General features: G+C 46.7%; 1 protein-coding gene across 3 annotated transcripts in view; it reads right to left on the bottom strand.

The window, feature by feature from the left end:
- LIN7B (lin-7 cell polarity scaffold B) overlaps positions 1-21,765 on the bottom strand; it is a 103,356-nt gene that overhangs the window by 72,607 nt on the left and 8,984 nt on the right. For 2 of the 3 annotated variants that reach the window (XM_086928663.1, XM_086928664.1), the window contains exon 2: positions 16,860-16,922. The exons of the other annotated variant lie outside the window; for it this stretch is intronic. In XM_086928663.1, the coding sequence (XP_086784789.1) occupies positions 16,860-16,922 (63 nt within the window). The remainder of the gene's footprint in view (positions 1-16,859; positions 16,923-21,765) is intronic. 3 annotated transcript variants of the gene reach the window in all.

Below are 21,765 nucleotides of genomic sequence, written 5' to 3' on the forward strand. Positions count from 1 at the left end.
GGCAGCTTTGGAGCCAGGCTGGGTCCCCTGCGAGGAGTGTGTGGCACAGGAGTGCAGGGCCACGCACTAAGGACATTGGGCGCCTAAAGCGAGATCTACAACGTTGACCACTACTTTGGGCCACGGAAGCATAGCGGACTGCAAGAACGCAAGTGCGGAGGAGTGCGTGTCTGGGAAGGCCAGATCCAGGTGCAGCTGGAGAGTATACCACCGAAGTGCGCGCAACAACGCCTGATCACCCTCACTGGCCGCTGTCGCTGGCTATATAGAGCGTCTGGATGTCCAGCAGAATAGCCATGGGTAAAAATGACAGAGCGCAAGCCAAACTCGCCTTTGAGCAGCGCCGGACCAAGGGGACGGAGGTGCCTACTACTGAATCGTCCCCTAGGAGCGCCACCTCTGACGGATCTGCAGGAGCTGACATTCGAGAGCTGCTGGTGTCCATGGAAAAAGGGCTGCAAGAGAGTATAGCGGCCATTGGAACTAAGATCGACGCCCTGACATACCGCATGGATCGGATAAACAAACAAGGTCACTCGCACTTCTTCACATACCCCAGGGACCTACAAAAATCTTTGAAGGAATGGGCTAGAGAACGCAGGGCTGACCAGGGAAGCAGCCATGACGACGCCAATGTTTCCTCGCCAATGGATGAACAAGACTGAGTGCACGGATGCGGAGAGTCAGGACATAACTCAGTTCTTGTTTTAGCATCCCCCTATTGTTTGCTCATGCACCAACCTGAGCTGCTGGCTGCGGAACTATCCGGCACGACCGGTCCCCGAATGCCTGAGTCCTGGAAGAGCGCTGATGACTCCCTGATGGGTGAGACTGTTCTACTTTCTCTATGTGTTGGTGGGGACTGGGAGGGTTCCTCGCCCTGAGCAGCAGACCCATGCCTAGGAACTAGTACAATGGGGAGGTGGAGCGAAGCGCGGATGCTCCAGTATGGAACTGTGATGCGGGGCTGGGGGGGGTGGACATACTTTTGCTCTTATCAACTTGGGCCTTGCCAATGGCACTGAACTCTAAGCTGGGGTAGGGCATGAGGACGCGTCAGCATTGCTGTGGTGGATTGGAGACTCGCTACTTTTGGCTGGCAACCTCTGCCCTAGTGCTTTCGGCTGTTCGGCTCTCAAGAGGGCCTGTTAAGGGACTGTTTGAGTCTGTGTTACTGAGGGGTAGGGGGGCGGTATGGGGCTCTGTCTGACCAGGTTGGGGGTGGTCGGCTGTGGGCGGGCTGGGTATTGTCAGGCCAGGTTGGGGGAGGCCGGTTTTGTGTGGGGGGGAACATGTTGGGGATTGCCATTGCTATCTTGCTTATTGTGGTTTGAAACTACTGCCGAGCAAAGTGCTGCCTGCCTTCAGAACAAGAGGGAGAATATGGCACGGTAATACAGCGGTTGGTACCCTTTGACCCTGCTGTTGAGATGACTAATGCTAATGACAGGAATGTATCACGAAATTTACAGGAATTGAAGATGTTGACATGGAACGGGAGAGGCCTCAATGATTATCGTAAATTGCGAAAGGTACTCAACTACTTGCACAGACACCATGTTGACCTTGCTCTCCTCCAGGAGACTCACCTTCCACTTACCAGCAGAATGCTGCAGACCAGGGGCCTTGGGGGACATACAGTGGCGGCGGGGTTCACGACACACTCCAGAGGGGTGCTCACCTGGGTCAACCCAGCCTCCCAGCTAAAACTGGAACCATTGGTGGCAGACACGGAGGGTCGGTTTGTTATAGCTAAATGTGTAGGCCGTGGGCTTGATTTGATTGTGGTTAATGTCTACAGGCCAAACTATGATTGTCCTGAATTCTACACAACGCTGTCTGCCCAGTGCAGAACACACGTTTCCTCTAGAATGCTGTGGGGAGGTGATTTCAACTTTGTCTTTGATCCAGACCTGGATAGGTCGGCGGGTCCGGCCCGGAGGCCAGTGGCCTCGGCTTTGCACATGAAGGCGGAACTGCTTAAATTGGATCTGGTGGATGTTTGGAGGAGTAGGCACCCCACGAAAGGTGGTTATACGCACTACTCTGCGTACCACAATATTCATACTAGAATAGATTACTGGTTAGTGTCTCAGGCCCTACTTGATAGTATTAAGAGATGCAAGGTGCTGCCCCGTACCCTCTCTGACCACTCTCCTGTACTGCTGCACTTGGTGATCCCAAAGAAAACGATCCCCCCCTTTACCTGGAGATTCCCCCCCTACTCCCTTCTGGACAACGTATTTCGTGCGGAATTAGCGGAAGACATAGATATATTTTTTTAAACGAACATGGGGACTGTAGACAGTTTCCAAACAGTATGGGAAACTTTTAAGGTTTATATCAGAGGTATGGCCATGTCCAAACACTCGAGTGTGCTTAAATCTATTCGACGCGACCTGAAACAACTTGAATCCCGACTTTCTGCCTTGGAGAGGCGCCTGCAGGACGACCCCGAAGCTGGTGCTAACTCTCAAATTAAACTCCTACTGACGGAATACCACGACCTGGCTGACAGGGAAGTGCACCACATGGGCAAATACGCTACGGCGCGAACGTTCGGGGAGGGGGAGAGAACGGGCGCATTACTGGCTAGAATGGTACGCAGCTCCAGGAGGCCACTTGTGGTGGATGAACTGCTTACGCCGGAGGGCAAGGTTATTACGGACGAGGAGGAGATCCTCCAAACCTTTCGACAGTACTATGCTGAGTTATACAAGTCCAGATCGCTGCGGGTTGAGGAAGAGATTGATGACTATCTCGAGCATATCGCCATGCCTTTTTTACCAGACTCAGACAGGGAATTTTTGATGCCCCCCATATGGGAGGATGAGATTTTGGAGGCGCTGGCGGGTATGCGATCTGGTAGTGCTCCAGGCGCTGATGGGCTGACGGTGGGCTTTTATAAGTCATTTAAGGACAAACTGGTCCCCCACCTGATTACCCTCTTTGATGATATCTGCGAGGAGGGCAGTATGCCTCACTCGATGAGGGAAGCCCTACTTATCGCAATCTTGAAACCTGGGAAACCCCCAGAGTCTTGCAGCTCCTACAGGCCACTCTCCCTGCTGAATGTGGACGCTAAAATATTTGCTAAAGTGTTATCCACACGATTGGCGCTTTTGGTGCCGGAGCTGGTCGCCCCAGAACAGGCGGGTTTCGTCCCCAACAGGAACCTCACATATAATATCCGCACAGTGCTAGGCACTATGCAGCAAGTGCGTCAGGAAAACACTGCCTTAATGTTTTTTTTGGATATGGAAAAGGCCTTCGACTCCGTGGAGTGGCCTTTCATGGTCAGAGTCCTTAGGAAGTTGGGGCTGGGTGAGCCGTTCTTGCAGATGCTGGGAGCCTTATACCACCGGCCCACAGCTAAGTTGAAGATTGGGGACAGAGTAACGGACCAGTTCGAAATCAGCTGAGGCACTAGACAGGGATGCCCACTATCGCCCCTCTTATATGCGTTAGTTGCGGAGCCGTTAGCTTGCGCAATCAGAGAATACCACAGCCTGGAAGGTATTAGTTTCCCAACGTATAAGATTGGCATCTCGACATATGCGGATGATACTCTCTTATACGTCCGCGACCCTGAAGCGAACCTCTCAGCCGTCTTACGGGAGGTTGTGCGCTTTGGCGCTCTTTCCGGATTGAAAGTGAACTGGGATAAATCCATTGCTTTCCCTCTGACTCCCGTGACCCAACCCTTTGCCGTGGAGTACCTCCTGAAGTGGACCACTGACCCAGTTAGATACCTGGGCATACACCTCCACACTGACCCGGATGTTTTGGTCAGAGAAAACTACGGTGTAGCATATACAAAGCTCGTAGAGGACGTGGACGCGTGGTGCAAACTGCCGTTGTCCCTAATGGGCAGAATAGCCATCATGAAAATGATAGTACTGCCTAGGTTCCTTTTCCTTTTTAACAATATTCCAGTGGTGTTGTCTAAAGCTTTCTTCAAACAGCTCACGCAGGTGCTCATCAGACTGGCATGGGGGGCCAACAGCCTAGAGTTAAGTGGACGACACTGATGCTCCCTTGTGAGATGGGGGGCGTGGGGGTCCCGGACATGGAGAGATACTACCGTATAGCGCAAGCAGCTCACTTGCACTCATGGATCCATTGGGATCCGCGCATACCACATGTGACCTTAGAACGCTTGTTTGCAGAGCCTCTCCCCCTTCCGGCCACTGTTTGCCTCCCGGAGGACAGAGCCATTGGTCAGCTAGACTCACTCAAGTCCACCAATCATGCATGGCACGCGCTGACACGAGCGCGAGACTGTAGACTCCTGTACTCGCCGAACATGCTGGTTGAATGGGCACTGTGGTTAGGCCCACTGAGGGAAAAGGGTGTGGCGGAGGCTCTGCGCGCGCTGGGGCTCATGAAAATGGAAGACCTGTTTGCCGCAGGGGTTCCGAAGACCTGGGAACAACTTACTCCCACACCACAGGGGCCTACGCTCCTACAGCGGTTTCAGTTCCACAGGGTTCGGAGTGCGTTCAGGGACGTGCTGGGCCCCGAAATGGAGGAACCTCCGGAGGTCCCCGAGCTCACTTGTGTTATTAATACCACGTCCTCCCGCAAACTGATCTCAAATCTAAACAAACTGGGTGTGGCTCATCGGCGGTTCCAGCACTCCAAAGCCAGGGACGAATGGCAAAGAGATCTGCAGATGCCGATTGAAGATGACATGTGGAAATATTGCTGCACCAGCATAAGAAGACTCTCCCTTAATGGTAGACATAGGCTGGTGCACTTCAAATTTCTGCAGCGAGTATACTATTCCCCAGAGAGGCTGCACCGATACGGACTCAGGCAGACGGCGGAGTTCGAACGGCGCCACACGCCGGTAGCGGATTTTATCCACTTGGCGTGGTACTGCCCGGGAGTTCAGAGATTTTGAGTGGAGATCTTCTCAGAGGTTGGCGCGATTCTGGGCTCGGAGCTGGCTATTGGACAGGCATTGGCGCTCTTGGGATACTCTAAGCCACTTCCGTTACCCCATCGACGTCTGGTAGATATGGCACTTCTGATGGCCAGAAGGGTAGTTGCCCAATGCTGGATGAGGGGACCGCTCCCCACCAAGAAGAAATGGGCGGGTGATTTGCTCTATTGCTGCACTCAGTCAGAACTTTATAGCGAACTACTCCCACCCAGAAGCAGGCCCAAAAATTTCTGGGGTCTATATCAGGCATATGTACAGCAGAGTGAGGAGGAGAGCCCGGTCAGCGACAGGGAACTAGACCCCCGGAATCCCCAGGAAGTCAGATTGAACAGTAGATGTAATGCTTTGGAAGAGGAGGGGTGGAGGGTGGGAGGGGACTTTGATAATAACGCAGGCAACATCTCTCCTAGGCAGTCGGGATCTTGGGTAAGGGACTCTGGAGGGTTAGCTGCGGGCAGGGAGGCAGGAACTAGCTGACAGTACCAATTGGAGTGAGTTACTAAGAGCAGGATAGCTGACACACGGGGGTGGGTGGGGGGCTAGTTGGGGTAGTTAGTTTGTTCGTAACCCTTTTTCACATTGCTAAGACCTTGCCCTCACGCGTAGGGAATACCGCCAATAAGTGACTAGTGAGCACAGTCTCGACGAGTGTCAGTTGGAGAAATTTGGAACTTACTGACATTTATTGTACCATCTGTGTTTACTGCCATGTTGTGATTAACCGTTGCTGACTTGACATGCCAATCGCACTGTACGCCGCCGGGCCCCCGGGATGCCGGCTAAAAGGCTGTGTCTAACATCTCCCGTTTGCACCGGTAAGCGGAGCTCCTTTGGTTGATTGCAAGAGACTGTGTACTATGCGATGCTTACTATGTTTCATGAATAATAAAGGTCTTTTATAATAAAAAAAAAAAAATACCGGACCGGCTTTGGGGGTCTGTTAAACGCTGGTGTGTTAGAGCGACTGGCTGGGAGAGATCAGCCTGTCTCCCTCAAAGCTTCCTAGAGATTCCCACAGGTGATAGAAGTGACCCTAAAACCCCACGGACTTCAGCTGGGACATCTCCGGAGAAGTAAGGAAGGTCAGGGGGTGGGGAGGCATACGACGCAGCAACCTTCTGAGGGAATTTCAACGAACTGCATATCGTGCCTGTGGTTAATTAAGAGTTTGTATCTGTGATGCTTACTGAGAGAGTGTATCCTACGCAGGCATTAATGGATATCCATGAGGAAGGGGTAATACGACTAAGGAGATAATACGTCTGTAATTCCCTAATGTTGTAACGCACAAAGGGGGAGAAAAGATCTGGAAGTGAAACCGTTTTTCTTTATCCTAGAGAGAGTCAACAACTCACAACATAGATTTACTAGTTGTGGGCTGTAATGAGATGTTATTGATCTGGGAATGAAATGCTTCTCTATCTCATGACACAAGAACCCAGACAGTTGGGAGGAAATGTATATGAAGTCATTGGTCTATTTGTAAACTGAAAATTAAGAACGAGTAACTTGTTTTGTTAAAATTGTGTCCTAATGCATAGTTATGGTGACAAATACTTTGCAAGAAAATTAAAGAGATGTTGAAGTAAATGCAACGTGAATCAAACTGAAAAGAACATAAAGAATTCTATATTTTCATAATAAGGTGTGGTGTCATTTATAGTGGATGAGCGCGGGGCTACTGTGTAAGGGGAAGCAAGCTTAACACTTTTGCTTTGGAGATAGGTCTTGTCACTCAGTGCCAGGCTACCCTACGTGGACTGGTGGTACCAGGTCTAACACAGTGTTATTGACTTATATTATTCCTTAGCACTGTTAATCACTCATTCAGCAGCATTCAACACCCTGTCTCCCCTTACTTTAACATCTAGGTTAAGGGAGGCAGGGGTAGAAGGACCGGCCCTCAGTCTCCTGAGCTCCTTCTTACACCAACGAGAGCAGCGTGTCATGCTAGGTGAATACCTCTCCCCTGCTAAGTCTTTGCAATGTGGGGTGCCACAGGGGTTGGCATTGAGTCCGACCCTGTTCAACATCTACGTGGCCCCCCTTGCAAGACTAGTAAGATCCCAGGGGATGGAGGTAGTGTCGTATGCCGACGACACGCAGATTATGGTATCCCTGACCCACTCTGTGAACGAAGCCGCATCAAACTTTAGGGCCTGCATGCAACTTGTTGCAGAGTGGATGATTTCCAACTCCCTAAAGCTGAATGGGGATAAGACAGAGGTCCTGGTCTTTGGCAAAGACCAGGGCATGTGGTCAGGTGAGTGGTGGCCTCCTTCTTTAGGTAGCTGCCCCACACCCACACAATCTGCCAGGAACCTTGGTGTCATCTTTGACACCCAGCTCTCTATGGAGCTTCAGGTCAACAGAACGGTGGCTACCTGTTGGGGCGTCATCAGGACCCTGAAAAGGATCATCCACTATCTTTCCCCACAGGCACGGAAACAGGTGGTGATCGCCCTTGTTGGCTCAAGGCTCGATTACTGTAACTCACTATACGCCGGGGCCAACAAGGGCCTTCTGCAGCGTCTGCAGGTTATACAAAATGCGGCAGCGCGGTTTGCTCTCGCTCTGCCCTGGTTGGCATCTATGACCTTGGCGAGGAAGAATCTCCATTGGCTCCCTATTCCCTCAAGGGTTACGTTTAAACTCCTCTGCCTAACATATAAGGCTCTAACTGCAGGCTCGACTGATGCCCTTGGATCCCTACTTACTAGATACGTTCCGAGCAGATGCCTACGTTCCAGTGAGCTTAATCAACTGGTAACCCCTCGAGCCAAGAAGGCTAGGTGGGGGAGCAAAGCTTTTTCTATACTGGCACCTCAGATGTGGAACTCACTCCCCCTGGAGATCAAGTCACTGCCTTCCCTCGACCTCTTTAGGAAGTCATTGAAAACTTGGCTTTTTATTAAAGCATACCAGTAAGCTCTGTTTCTGTCTGCTAACAGCCTGTTATTTGACTTAGGCGCCTTGACGCCCACTGGGCATAGCTGCGCATTACAAATGCCTTTTCATTCATTTCAATTTACAAAAGGGGGTGGTGATGAACAGAGTGTCTGAATTGAGCAGACCACTCTTACCCAGTCCAAAGATCAGGGCTTGATCCATCACCGTTATTTATCTCACTGCCCCATCCCAGCTCAGAACCTGGCTATATGCAAATCAGTCTGTCCCTGGCCCAGTGCATCATGGGAACAGGGCAGACTAAACTACCAAGCCAATTCTTTACCAGAAAGGAGACAAGCTACCGGGGACCGGTTTCTGGCATTTCAGCCTCTTCGGCCCGGCTTGCTTGAATCCTGATGAAGCAGTGAGAAAGGGACTCATGTCTGAGTATACCCTGCCACACCTATAGTGGCCAAAATCGATTTACAAAAGGGGGTGGTGATGAACAGAGTGTCTGAATTGAGCAGACCACTCTTACCCAGTCCAAAGATCAGGGCTTGATCCATCACCGTTATTTATCTCACTGCCCCATCCCAGCTCAGAACCTGGCTATATGCAAATCAGTCTGTCCCTGGCCCAGTGCATCATGGGAACAGGGCAGACTAAACTACCAAGCCAATTCTTTACCAGAAAGGAGACAAGCTACCGGGGACCGGTTTCTGGCATTTCAGCCTCTTCGGCCCGGCTTGCTTGATTCAAGCAAGCCGGGCCGAAGAGGCTGAAATGCCAGAAACCGGTCCCCGGTAGCTTGTTTCCTTCCCAGTGTAAGAATTGGCTTTTGTAGTTTGGTTTGCCCTGTTCCCATCATGCACTGGGACAGGAACAGACTAATTTGCATACAGCCAGGTTCTGAAACTGGGATGGTGCAGTGAGCTAAAAAACGGTGTTGGATCTAGCCCTGATCTCTTGACTGGGTGAGAGTATTCTGTTTAATTCAGAGACTCTGTCCCTCACCACCCCTTGTTGTAAATATTTTTGTCCACCCTAAGCGTGGAAGGGTATACTCAGATGTGAGTCCCTTGCTCATTGCACTATCAGGATTCAAGCAAGCCAGGCCGAAGAGGCTGAAATGCCAGAAACCGGTCCCCGGTAGCTTGTTTCCTTCCCAGTGTAAGAATTGGCTTTTGTAGTTTGGTTTGCCCTGTTCCCATCATGCACTGGGACAGGAACAGACTAATTTGCATACAGCCAGGTTCTGAAACTGGGATGGTGCAGTGAGCTAAAAAACGGTGTTGGATCTAGCCCTGATCTCTTGACTGGGTGAGAGTATTCTGTTTAATTCAGAGACTCTGTCCCTCACCACCCCTTGTTGTAAATATTTTTGTCCACCCTAAGCGTGGAAGGGTATACTCAGATGTGAGTCCCTTGCTCATTGCACCATCAGGATTCAAGCAAGCCGGGCCGAAGAGGCTGAAATGCCAGAAACCGGTCCCCGGTAGCTTGTTTCCTTCCCAGTGTAAGAATTGGCTTTTGTAGTTTGGTTTGCCCTGTTCCCATCATGCACTGGGACAGGAACAGACTAATTTGCATACAGCCAGGTTCTGAAACTGGGATGGTGCAGTGAGCTAAAAAACGGTGTTGGATCTAGCCCTGATCTCTTGACTGGGTGAGAGTATTCTGTTTAATTCAGAGACTCTGTCCCTCACCACCCCTTGTTGTAAATATTTTCATTCATTTCATTCATTCATTCAAAGAACAAAAGTGTTTTTTTGTTCGAACACATCACTTTCCATGTGTTCACAATAATAACAATGAGCAAGATCTTGTTTAAAAGTATATTTTTTAATGTTATTTAGGAGAGTATACATTGTATACAGAACAAAGAGTTTAAAGCCCCAGGTTGCAATCGGAGTTGCGGAAAGTAAAGGGTGCACACGCCAACCCTGATTACCTTCTGTTTTGTCACTACCTTTGCCACCTTTGAGGGCAGGGGTTGCAAGGGGCGAGCAAGGGTTGCTGCTGCGACCCCTGGCAATCCCTAAATGATGTCCATGGATTGCCCTGCTATGAGATAGTCTTCCAAGCTGCAAACCCAACCCTCTCTCGACCGAAACGTCCTTGAAGCCTGGAAAAAACTCCACCGTGCAACTCATGGGATGCATGCTCTAGCAGCCTCAGTGAAACAGCTCAACTCATGTATGCAACTTGGGTGGAGACAAAATCGGCCCCTGTATTACTGAGTTATCCTTGTGCAGGCTACGAGGTTAACAGCCCAACCCCCTGCTGTTATGTGCCACCTTCCCTGTCCAGTGTATTCATGAGATGTCCCTGTAGCCTGAATGTAGCCTACTTCCCCTTGGAGTCCTTGCAGCCTGGGAGGATGCAACCCTTGCTGCTTTCATCAAAAGCCCCTGAAGCATTTGGCAGGGCATCCCACTCAGTGCATTAATAAGATGCCCCAGCAGCCAGCGAGAAACAGATACCCATGTACTTCTGATGTGTCGCTGCAGCCTGGGGGGAATAAACCTGTCAGCTGTTTTTTTTCAGTGTGAGAAACGGTGTGTTATACATTGCTTTATGCATTGGTTTGCTCTGTGTTACAATGATGAATTGTAGGAACTCCAGACGTAGCCATGAGGTATAATTCAAGTAGAGGTGTATTTAAGGTTAGATGCAAAATGGTGGTGTTATGTTGCTTTATAATAGTATGTCATGCTGAGGTTCTAGTTAGAATGCATATGACGCTAGGTTAGAAGGTATATTCATGCATCTTTTGTGTTTGAGGGTCAGTTATACTGGAGCAGTCTTTGATAGCAGCTGCTCCCTGGCACTCACCTGTATTTTATATTACTCTACTTAAATAAAGTAATTCTTCTAACTACAGCTTCGGAGCATTTTTACAATTCGCGACGTTAGATTTGGACCCATATATTTGGCCAGCATTTTATATATTTTTTTAATTATTGAATTTATGGAAAATATTGGATCACCCTCGGATTATCGTTTCATGTGGCGAAAAGAAGGAAATGTGTTTATTGGAACATCGGCACCTCATTGAGAAGGTTAGCGGAAAAATCGGAACTTCAAGTTCGACATACCTTACGGTAAGGCCACAATTAATTGTGGGCACGGTGTCCGTTGAGTCTTCCGTCGGCTGCATCTTTCGAGCAGCAGTGGAGATTCGGCCCGGGCTGTGCGCGAGGAGAATTGTGGAACTAAGCGGAAGTGTTCCTTTCAGAACGCCGGAATCTCTTATGATTAGAGGACATGAGGTAATTACGCAAGGTCACGCAGCGTGACCTTATGCAGCGGCCATTTTTTAATTCACCTTTAAGGGAAGTTCACCGGAGCAGCGCGGAGTTGGGAAAAAGCATCTCTTTGACACAGAGTTAATAAAAAAAGTTGAAATTGGTTCAAGAATCGCTAATTTTATATGGACTGGATATATATTTAATGAAGATTAAAGAAGTAAGGAGCATTCTACTAAGAGAAGTTTTAAAGGTGTTAGAAAATGCAGGATTAACGGTAGAATTGTCTAAGTGTAAGTTCAGTCAAAGGAGTGTATCTTATTTGGGTCACATCATTAGTGAGGAAGGGGTCAGACCGAAACCAGCATTGATTGAAAATATTGTAAGTTCAGGGACACCAAGTACTAAAGAAGAAGTTAGGGCATTCCTTGGAATGGCTGAATTTTGTGCGAAGTTTGTGAGCAATTTTGCATCTAAGGTATTTAATATTCGAGGCTTACTCAAGAAGAACGTGAAATTTGATTGGACAAAAAGTTGTCAGGATGATTTTGAACAGATCAAAAAAGATTTACAGAATGTTAATGCACTAGCAAGTTTTGAACCAAATGTTGAGTGTTTGTTGACAACGGATGCGAGTGATAAGGGCCTGGGGGCAGAATTATCCCAAAAAGATGAAAAAGGAAAGGAAAATATTATTTTATTTGCCTAAAGAGCACTTTCCCCTACTGAAGTGAGATACCCCATTATTGAAAGGGAAGCATTGGCGTGTGCATGGGCGTCGGAACACTTTAGAGCTTTTGTGTGGGGCAAACCAGTAGTCATTCGCACAGACCATCGACCATTAGTTAAAATGTTGTCTTCTGAAGGCATTTCTGGGGCTTCGGCAAGAATGGCTAGGTTGTCCATGCGCATGAGAGAGTTTATATATAAAATGGTTTACTTACCAGGAAGAGATAATCTCATTGCAGACTGTTTATCAAGATTACCTGCCCCACTTGAGGAGTGTGATGATGACCCGTGGGGTAATTTTAGTGTTGCCTTGGTGCATGATTCAGGGGCACCTGCTATTAGCAATCAAGAGTGGTTGGAGGAACAAGATAAGGATGTGGAACTTAGAAAAATTCTGGATTATATCTGTAAAGGGTGGCCCAAGAAGTGTTTTATTGAAGATAGTCTTAAAGCCTTTTGGGAGGTTAGAATGGAATTATCCCTTGAGAAAAATATACTTTTCAGAGGTGATAGAGTTATTCCCCCTGCTTCTTTAAGAAAGAAAATTTTAGAGCTATGTCATGAAGGACATTTTGGGATTGTGAAAAACAAGTTTTGGTAGCCAGGAGAGGATAGGGACACTGAGAAGTTTGTCCCCTTCATCCCCTTTTCCTCCCCCTCCTCCTTCTATGAACCCTAGCCGATTTGTAGAGTTCCCTCCAATCTCTCCAAAAGAATTCTCTTCGCTACTCCACAAAGTTAGATCAGGTTCCCCTAATGACTGCTGCCCCCCTCAGATTCTGAGGGAGGCCTTTCTGGCATGCTCTGACCCCCCATTAGCTCTGCTCAATAATTCTCTAGCCACTGGGGAGGTCCCGCGCTCCTTTAAACAGGCAGCTGTAATACCTATCCTTAAAAAAACTAATGCCGATCCCACTACCTTAAGTAATTATCGACCTATCTCCCTTCTTCCCTATCTGGGAAAAATCTTGGAGACATATGTCACCCGCTGTCTGAGCACCTTTATTGAGGATTCCTCCTTCCTGGATGCCCAACAAGCGGGCTTCAGACCCCTCCACTCCACAGAGGCGGTCATTGTGGCCGTCATGGATGCCCTTAGGAAAGGTGCCGATAATAACATCTCACAGGCCCTTGTCCTTCTGGACCTGTCGGCGGCCTTTGACACGGTCGATCATACAATTTTGATCGACCGTGTCAACAATGCCGGCATCCAGGGGATGGCCCTCGATTGGCTCAGATCCTTCCTGGACCACCGGACTCAGGCGGTGCACCTGTCTACTTTCTCTGCACCCTACTCGTCTTTATCCTGCGGGGTCCCTCAGGGCTCCGCCTATCACCCTTATTGTTTAATTTGTATCTACAGCCCCTTTTAGCCTCTCTCCGCAATACCCCGGTCACTATTTTCAACTATGCGGACGATCTTCAGTTCATTTTTCCCATTGATCCACTTCCCTCCTCCAGTTCCAACTTTCAGTCTACCATGCTTGGCATCGCAGAGTGGATGTTTCATAGCCAACTGAAACTGAACCCCACAAAAACAGAGCTTGTACTGGTGGGGGGTTCTACTTCCACTTTCTGGCCTTCATCACTGGGGGCGCCACCTAGTCCTGTTAGCACTGTGAAGAGTCTGGGGGTGGTCACCTCTGGCGACCTCTCCATGAGGCCACAAATCAACGCAGTCACCTCATCCTGTTTTTTCCATCTAAGGAGGATCCGTAAAATCAGTAGGTTCCTCACCAGAGATGCCCTGATTCTTGTCATCCTAGCTCTTATTACCTCCAGACTCGACTATGCTAACACTCTGTATGTCGGGATTCCAGCATTCCATCTTCACAGGCTACAACTGGTGCAGAATCAGGCAGCCCGCCTGATCTTCCACCAGCCGAAACATCAGCACGTCACTCCCCTTCTGCGTAGCCTCCATTAGCTCCCTGTTACCAAACGCTGCACCTTCAAGCTTGGATGCACTATCTTTAAAGCCTTATCAGATCTAGCCCCTGCCTTTATTTCCTCTTGCCTGACACGTTATGTCCCCCACAGAGATCTCCGCTCAGCATCACTTAATTTACTTGTCGTCCCCAAAACCAGACGGAAAAAGCATGGAGGTCTGAGTTTCTCTGTCATGGCCCCCACCACTTGGAACTCCCTCCCAACTGCACTTCGTCACTGTCCCAGCTATGATTGTTTTCGCAGGCTGTTAAAAAACCCTCCTGTTTCATTCAGCATTTGAGTAAAACCTCCGCCCAAGCTTTCCGTCTTTGTCAGGAGCGCCATGAAACCGCTTGGTGAACGTGCGCGGTAAAAAATGCTTTTAACATAACATAACATAACAGGAACTGTGAAGTGTGTAATTCTGCGGATAAAACTCTCAGGACCTTGAAACCTTGCATGAGTGAGGGGTTAATTCCAGATCTACTATGAGATACCATTGCTGTGGATATTATTGGGCCAATCGGGGAGATGAAAGAATTTGGTTTAGTAGCTATAGATTTATTTACAAAATGGCCTATTGTGAGATTTGTGGATAAGGTGGACACACATACGGGTTCTGAAATTTTTAGACAACATTTTTATTATGGAAGGTTTACCTATTTGTATCCTGACAGATAATGGAGTACAGTTTTTGTCACATATGGCAGGCAGTTATTTTCAAAAGTGTGGTGTTAAGCATAAAACTACTGCTTTATACAATCCAAGCGGGAATGGCACAGTTGAAAGATTTAATAGGGTAATCAAAGGTGTTATTCAGGCAGCCATTAACAAAAGAATGTATTGGAAGTTTCAGGTACAAATGGCGGTGTGGTATTATATATATATATACATATTATCGCAGGCAAGTACAGGATTATCTCCGTTTGTTATGATGAGAGGCAGATTACCAAGAAGCAAAGTTAACCCAGGTTGGTTAATTAAGGGTAAAATTACAGAATGGTCTCCAGCTAAGGTCAAGAAGGATCTGGATCTGCTCCATGCTTAAAGTAAAAAATGTTATGATAATCACAATGGCACGAAGAATGTGGAAATTGGGTTAGATTGGGTGCGTGTCAGAAAACCTTTTAAGGTACCTAAAGGTGAAAGTTGTCGCTATTAATCCAAAGCAGTGTGGTAATGGGAGTGATGAAGTTGTAAATGGCCAGGATAATTTTGAATGGATTGAGATCATTTTGATAACAGGTGTTTACAATCTCAATTGGCTGGTGCTGAAAGGAACACTAATGGAGTTGTCGTTGACTCTCTTCCTGCTGGTCAGTCTTTCTGTGAAGTGGAGGAAGGGATGCTAGTGCAAATGCTAACAATGACTTTAACAGTGATAGTTGTGATTCCAATGTTGTCGAGCGGGGACATGGAAAAAGAGCAAGTGTTTTACCTTCATGGCTTAAGGACTATGTTACGAAATGAGTTATGATATATATTTTTGTTTTGTTTTAGTTTTGTTAATTTCTTTTCTTTTCTTTTCAGTATTTATTTTATTTTGTTATTCCCCCTTGTTGTTCTTTTTGTAGGAAGGAGGGGGGATGTGTTATGTTGCTTTATAATAGTATGTCTTTAAGACTCGTGCGGAGGTTCTAGTTAGAATGCATATGATGCTAGGTTAGAATGTATGTTCATGCATCTTTTCTGTTTGAGGGTCAGTTATACTGGAGCAGTCTTTGATAGCAGCTGCTCCCTGGCACTCACCTGTATTTTATATTACTCTTCTTAAATAAAGTAATTCTTCTAACTACAGCTTCGGAGCATCTTTACAGGTGGTTAAGATAATTCAAGGCCCCACCAGGAGCAGCATCCTAGCTGCTCAGCCCACAGTCTCCAACTGTCTCTCTCTCTCACACAACCAGACACTCCAACATTCTGCTCACTCATCAACATTCTAACATTCCACATCCACATCACATTCATACTGGCTGAGCAGCAGGGAAAAGAAAAATCAAGGTACAACACATCCCCTTCCCTTGGAAACACAATAAATAAAGAAGGTTACAACATTGCACCATAAAAGTACAAAACCAGAGAAATATGCAATGTACATATGGAGATAACTAAATACAGATCCAATAGACAGATTTACAGCATGGAGGAGAAACAAACCAGGAGCAAATGATAACTTCAAATATACAAGAAGTGCAGAAGGAAGTATGAAAGAAATATGCAAAGACAAATTAAAAATTACAAGAGTAAAAGAAGGAAGGATGGGAGAATTGTACACTTCCCAAAAATATTAACTAAACATCGAAATTCCACAGTGGTAACATTGTGCAGGACTGGGAGAATGGAGGACACTAAGGAAGTGTAAATCCCTAACCACTCACCCCCTTCTGTACACCACACATGCTCAACCATAGGTTAATAAAAGTAAGAGGAAACCACACGTGAACGAAATCCTAGGTGAGACAAGGATAAAGGGTACACAACCCATCGCACAAAGGCATGAAAGTAATGGATAAATGACCCATCGCACAAAGGCACATAAGTATAGAGTAAACAACCCATTGCACAAAGGCATATAAGTATAGGGTATTCGACCCATCGCACAAAGGCACTAAAGTATAGGGTACACCACCCATCGCACAAAAGCACAAAAGTATAGGGTACTCGACCCATTGCACAAAGGCACAAAAGTATAGGGTACACGACCCATTGCACAAAGGCACAAAGGTATAGGCGACATGACCCATCCCACAAAGGCACAAAAGTATAGGGTACACGACCCATTGCACAAAGGCACAAAAGTATAGGGTACACGACCCATTGCACAAAGGCACAAAGTATAGGGTACTCGACCCATTGACCAGAGGCACAAAAGTATGGGGTACAAGACCCATTGCACAAAGATAATTCAAGGCATTCCACATCACATTCATACTGGCTGAGCAGCAGGGAAAAGTGCAATCAAGGTACAACACTCTGTATCCTAGGTATGGAATCTCTTGTGCCTGTGGGATTCTTACCATTGTTGTGCATGATTCTATGATATGACAGTTACTCGGGCAAGCTTGGGATGTGGTCACGACTGCTATGAGCTACAGTAAAACTGAAGGAAATCATACCTGTGTTAAGAGCTTTCTTTGCCATTTGCGTCAATTTTGGCGATGAGCTGGTCAGGCGAGTTCCTGTGGTGGAGAGAGTGACAGGAGCAGTCAGCAGTCGGGTGACCTCAGCGAATCCATATAGAGGTTGTGTTGGATATGAAGTTCATCCTGGAAGTGACACTGGTGTGCACAGGTGTCATGGGTAAAGCCATTACTGCGGTCATAAAAGCGGCAAGTAATTTTAATATCATTTAAGTCAGCGCGATAAGCACTCAAGCGTGCATCTTTCTGGCTCTTGACAGCCATCTTAAGGAAGGAGCATTCAGCCGCTCTAGCTGTTCGGCGTACTTCACACAAGGACGCGCAACATGGCGGCCACCTTTCTGGCTTCTGAGTGCACAGAGTGTGCACTCTCTGACGGCCATCTAAAGGAAGGAGCATTCACCCGCTCTAGTCATTCGGCGTACTTCACGCAAGGATGCACAACGTAGCGGCCATCTTTCTTGCTCTCGCGTAATTTGTGGCTTCAGTGCTTATCATAACAGTGATGCGCACACCTTTTTGGGTATAAAGGGTACAACTTTCAGATTGCCCTTCAGCTACAGTGCATCCTACAGCACGGTGAGATTACGGTACACACGTAAGAGCATATTTACTAGTGTGCTCATACATGGTGACACGCACACCTTTTGGCTATAACATTTGAGACTTAGAGATATAAGAGCACATTTTCATGGTGACACACACACCCCTGCAACGGAAAGCGTGTACTACAACGAAAATTAAACAGTGACACGCACACTTTCAACTTGGCATAAAACGTATCCTCATGTTTCTTTTGGATTTCTTGTTTCAGGTTATACAAATTGTATATGACACTCGCACACAATAAGTGTGTTTCCTGCACTATATAGCCTACATTTATTTACCATAATGGCAACGTCTCAGTTGGCAATTATAACACCACCGTATCTTAGAACAGCAAGGTGAGTCTCCTATTCCTTGGGAAGATTGGTTGCCAGTGTTTGAAAACTACTTGATTGCCCTTGATGGTCTTGATTTTTCTGCAGCATGCAAAAAAACCTTACTGTTAAGTACTTTGGGGAAGGAAGGGCAGAGTATTTTCAAATATTTCCCACAAACTGTAGGTGTCAACGATCAATCAATACGTAATGAATATGAAGAAGCCAAACGACGATTGGAAATTAGATTTGAAAAGTAAGAAAATGTAGTCATGACCAGGTTTAAGTTTTCATCAAACCAAAGAACAGTCCATTGACAAGTTTGTTGCTAGACTCAGAGAGCTATCAACCAAGTGTAAATTTGGTACAATGATGGGCGAGTTGGTTAGGGATCAACTAATCGTCCAGTGTTTTATCAAAAAAATACAGGAAAGATTGTGGGCAGCAAAAAATCCGCCCCTAAAGGATGCTATTGATATTGCTAAGGTGGTGGAACAATCTACTTTTTACATGAAAGAAATGGAAAAGAAAAATAACATTGCAGAAAATCATGAAACGTAGGAGGTTGGAGCAACGGTGATCTCTAATGGGGCATCTGTTTTAGCTTTCAGATCCCAAAAGTCTTATTGGAAAAATAATACTCAAAGTAGTAGTCAAACGTACCAAAGTAATTGAATGTGCATTAAGTGTGTAAGCTTAAGTCACTCTAGTGAGGCAAAATATTGTTGGGCTAACATCAAAGAATGTCGGAAATGCGGACGTGTAGGGAATTTTGCTAAAATGTGTAGCTCAATGGGTCAAGGGATGGTTTGTACTGTATTGCCTGATATTCCGGAGTGTGGTCAAGAATAAGATAGGATTTTGTGTGTGGAAGAGAATAATGATTGTAACGACAAGAGGATCAATCGACCTAAAGCCATGTTTGAGATAGATGGGCGTAATGTACAACTAATGGTGGATTTAGGGTCGATGTACACCATTATTCCTCGGAGTTTGTTTGATGGTGAGTGGCATAACAGAGTTGTGTCCTAAAGACATTTCCCCTGGGGGTTCCCAGGGTGAATCGATTGATATTTTGGGATATGTGTATGACAATGTCAAATTCAAGGATGGGAGAATTCCTGGGAAAGTGCACTTGGCAGATCAAGGTCTAACTATTTTGGGTTGGATACACCAATACGATCTGCACATCATTATGAACCCGAGGGCTCATTCACAGATCACGGTGGTGGATGATGAGCCCATTGATGATATCTTGACGGGTGAGGAGCACATTTTCAGTGATGCGTTGGGAGAATTAAAGGGGTATGATTGAGTTGAGAGAGGAGGCCATTCCCGTACAACATACAGTTAGGAAAGTCCCAGTAGTGCCACATGATGAAGTCAAAAAACTCATTCAAGAGTTGTTAGATCAGGGTATTATAGAACCTGTGGAAGCGTCTAGGTGGATGAGATGTCTCAGATGAGATTTTTAAGAGAATGTGGGATTTCACAACACCGTACCTCCTTTTATAATCCTATGAGGAAGTGGCATTGTGGAAAGGGCCATTAGGATGGTGTCGTGTATCATCCAAATGGCTGTGGACAGTATGTTGAGAAATAAGTTCAAAAAATCGTTTGGGCATATTGCACCACAGTGCAAGAAGCTACTTCACAGTCTTCTTTTGAAATCATGAGCGGTAGGTTACCTGGCTCTAAAATGGTTCCAGCATGGTTGAAAGAGGAAGTAGTGTGCATATTACTAAGTGTGTGAGCCATAATTTGAAGGCGGGTGATTGGGTAAAGGTCAGATCGGGCAGGTTTGTGAAAGGGTTTTGTAAATTCAGAGGTCCCGATGAAATCAAACAAGTGTACGGCTTCCATGTGTTGCTTGATAATGGTGAGAGGTGGAATCGCCGAAGAGGGTTGCTGTATAAGAAGGGGTAGGGGTGAGTGTAGAGTTGAGGACCTTGACAAGAGTAGTGGTTTTATGTTAATGAGTGATGGTGAGTGTGTTAATACCAGTCTCGTGTTTCCTGACACCCAAGGTTGTGAAGGTGAGAGCAGGATGGGTAGGGGTTACTGTCCCTCTGCCAGTATTAATTTCCCAGATGGACCTTCAGGTGTTCAAGAGTCTACTGGCAGGAAGAGATGTGCAGGGTGCGCAAGCCACCCACCTTTTTAAAGGATTATGTTCAATCTATTGCTTGATTATTGAGAGTTGGTAAATAGGTTTCGTTCTCTGTTTTTTTTCATTATCATTTCTTTTTGTTGTATTTCCGCTTTCTTTGGTTTCTTTAGGAGGAAAGGGGATGTGTTATAAATAGCTTTATGCCTTGGTTTGCTCTGTATCCTAGGTATGGAGTCTCATGTGCCTATGGTATCTTTGCTTTTGTTGTGCATGATTCTATGATAAGACAGTTGCTCTGGCCAGCTTGGGATGTGGTCACGACTGCTGTGAGCTAGAGTAAAACTGAAGAAAATCATACCTGCGTTAAGAGCTTCCTTTGCCATTTACAGCACAGTGCCAACCTATATTCGAACAATGGTGCCTTCATGCTGTCGATATGGAACTTTTTGGAGTAGGACTATGCAGTGTCAATTCCCAGACAAGCATGGATGAGCTATTCTGCTATATAGCCTGTTGTTTTGTATTGTATTAATGTTTATTGTAGCATTTGTATAGCACTTTCCTACTTCTTATTGAATTAAAGCCTCAGTATGATCCCCAAATAGCCGAGCAGCTAATTACACTTTCTTCCTGGGCATTGAGTGGGGAAAGGTGTTGGTCGTTGGGTCATCTATTAGTGTTCAGTTTGGTGTCATGTATGAAGCCAGAGTAGTGTGCTCCAGAATGTGTACACTGGCATGAAGCAAAATGCAACAGGAGCGTGAGGGGTAGATTTGCAACCTATACTACCTGCATGATTTGCACTCCGTAGTATCCAGGTTTTTAGGAACATTAAAGTATTTAGTCATAATCTGAATTCAAGATGGCTTTTCATGATCCTTGTCCTCTGTTGGTGGGGGTTTAAAGCTAGCGTGTCCGGATAGTGAAAGAGCTCCTACAACAGGGGTTTTGGTGGGGTTTCACACAGGCATTAAAGAAGCCATACCACTGGAGACCCAACTAAGCCATGTGAAAGACTACATACAGGGTCCACCCAGTATCGAAAGGAGCCCAAACCCTTAGTGACAGTCGTAACCCTCTGGCAAGTCACCCAGGTGCAAGGTGCAACGGAATAGTGTTAAGCCACTAATGATGTAATATGTGGTGACTGCCCAGGAACGATGGAGGCCTAAAACTCTCTGAGGTATTGTAAAAATACATACAGGGTCCACCCAGGAGAAATAAGGACCCAACCCTTTAAGTAACAGTAAAACACTAAGGGCCTAATTACGAGTCTGGGGGTCCATGGACTCCAGACTCATGGGGCGAAGCAGTGTCGGTCTTCCAACCGCCCTAATACAATTAAGGTTGTTGGAACACCATTGCCCCGCAGCAGCCGCCAAGGAACCGCCATTCCCTGGCGATGATGTGGCAGTCAGGAGACAGCAATATGCTTGTCAGGACAGCCATGGTTTTCATGGCAGTTCCTCCTCTATGAAAACCGTGGTGGAGATTGAACAAAGGGGGCCCTACAGGGCCTCCTTGTCCCTCTGCGCCAAGGGGTGTATGCAGGGGGTACAATATGTGCCCCCCTGTGTGTAGGAACTGTTTTTGGCTTTCCCATTGCGGTGCCTATTTTTAGGGTACCTCCATGGGAACGTCCAGATAAGCCTGTCAGACACAAGAAATCCTTGTAAACTGGCAGGCGACCCAAAGTGGAGAGCTCCCAGGCACACTGGAGACCCAAGTCACTGGAGGCATTGTCAAGCGACCAGTAAAAATGTTACATAGAACCTGATCTCTGCAGAGATTGTGAAGCCATCAGTAAAACAGGCCACCCTGTAGCAATTGAGTCTCAAAGCTATGTTAAGCC

Source organism: Lissotriton vulgaris, chromosome 7 (assembly GCF_964263255.1).
Source record: "Lissotriton vulgaris chromosome 7, aLisVul1.2, whole genome shotgun sequence".
In the NCBI taxonomy this organism is placed as follows: Eukaryota; Metazoa; Chordata; class Amphibia; order Caudata; family Salamandridae; genus Lissotriton; species Lissotriton vulgaris.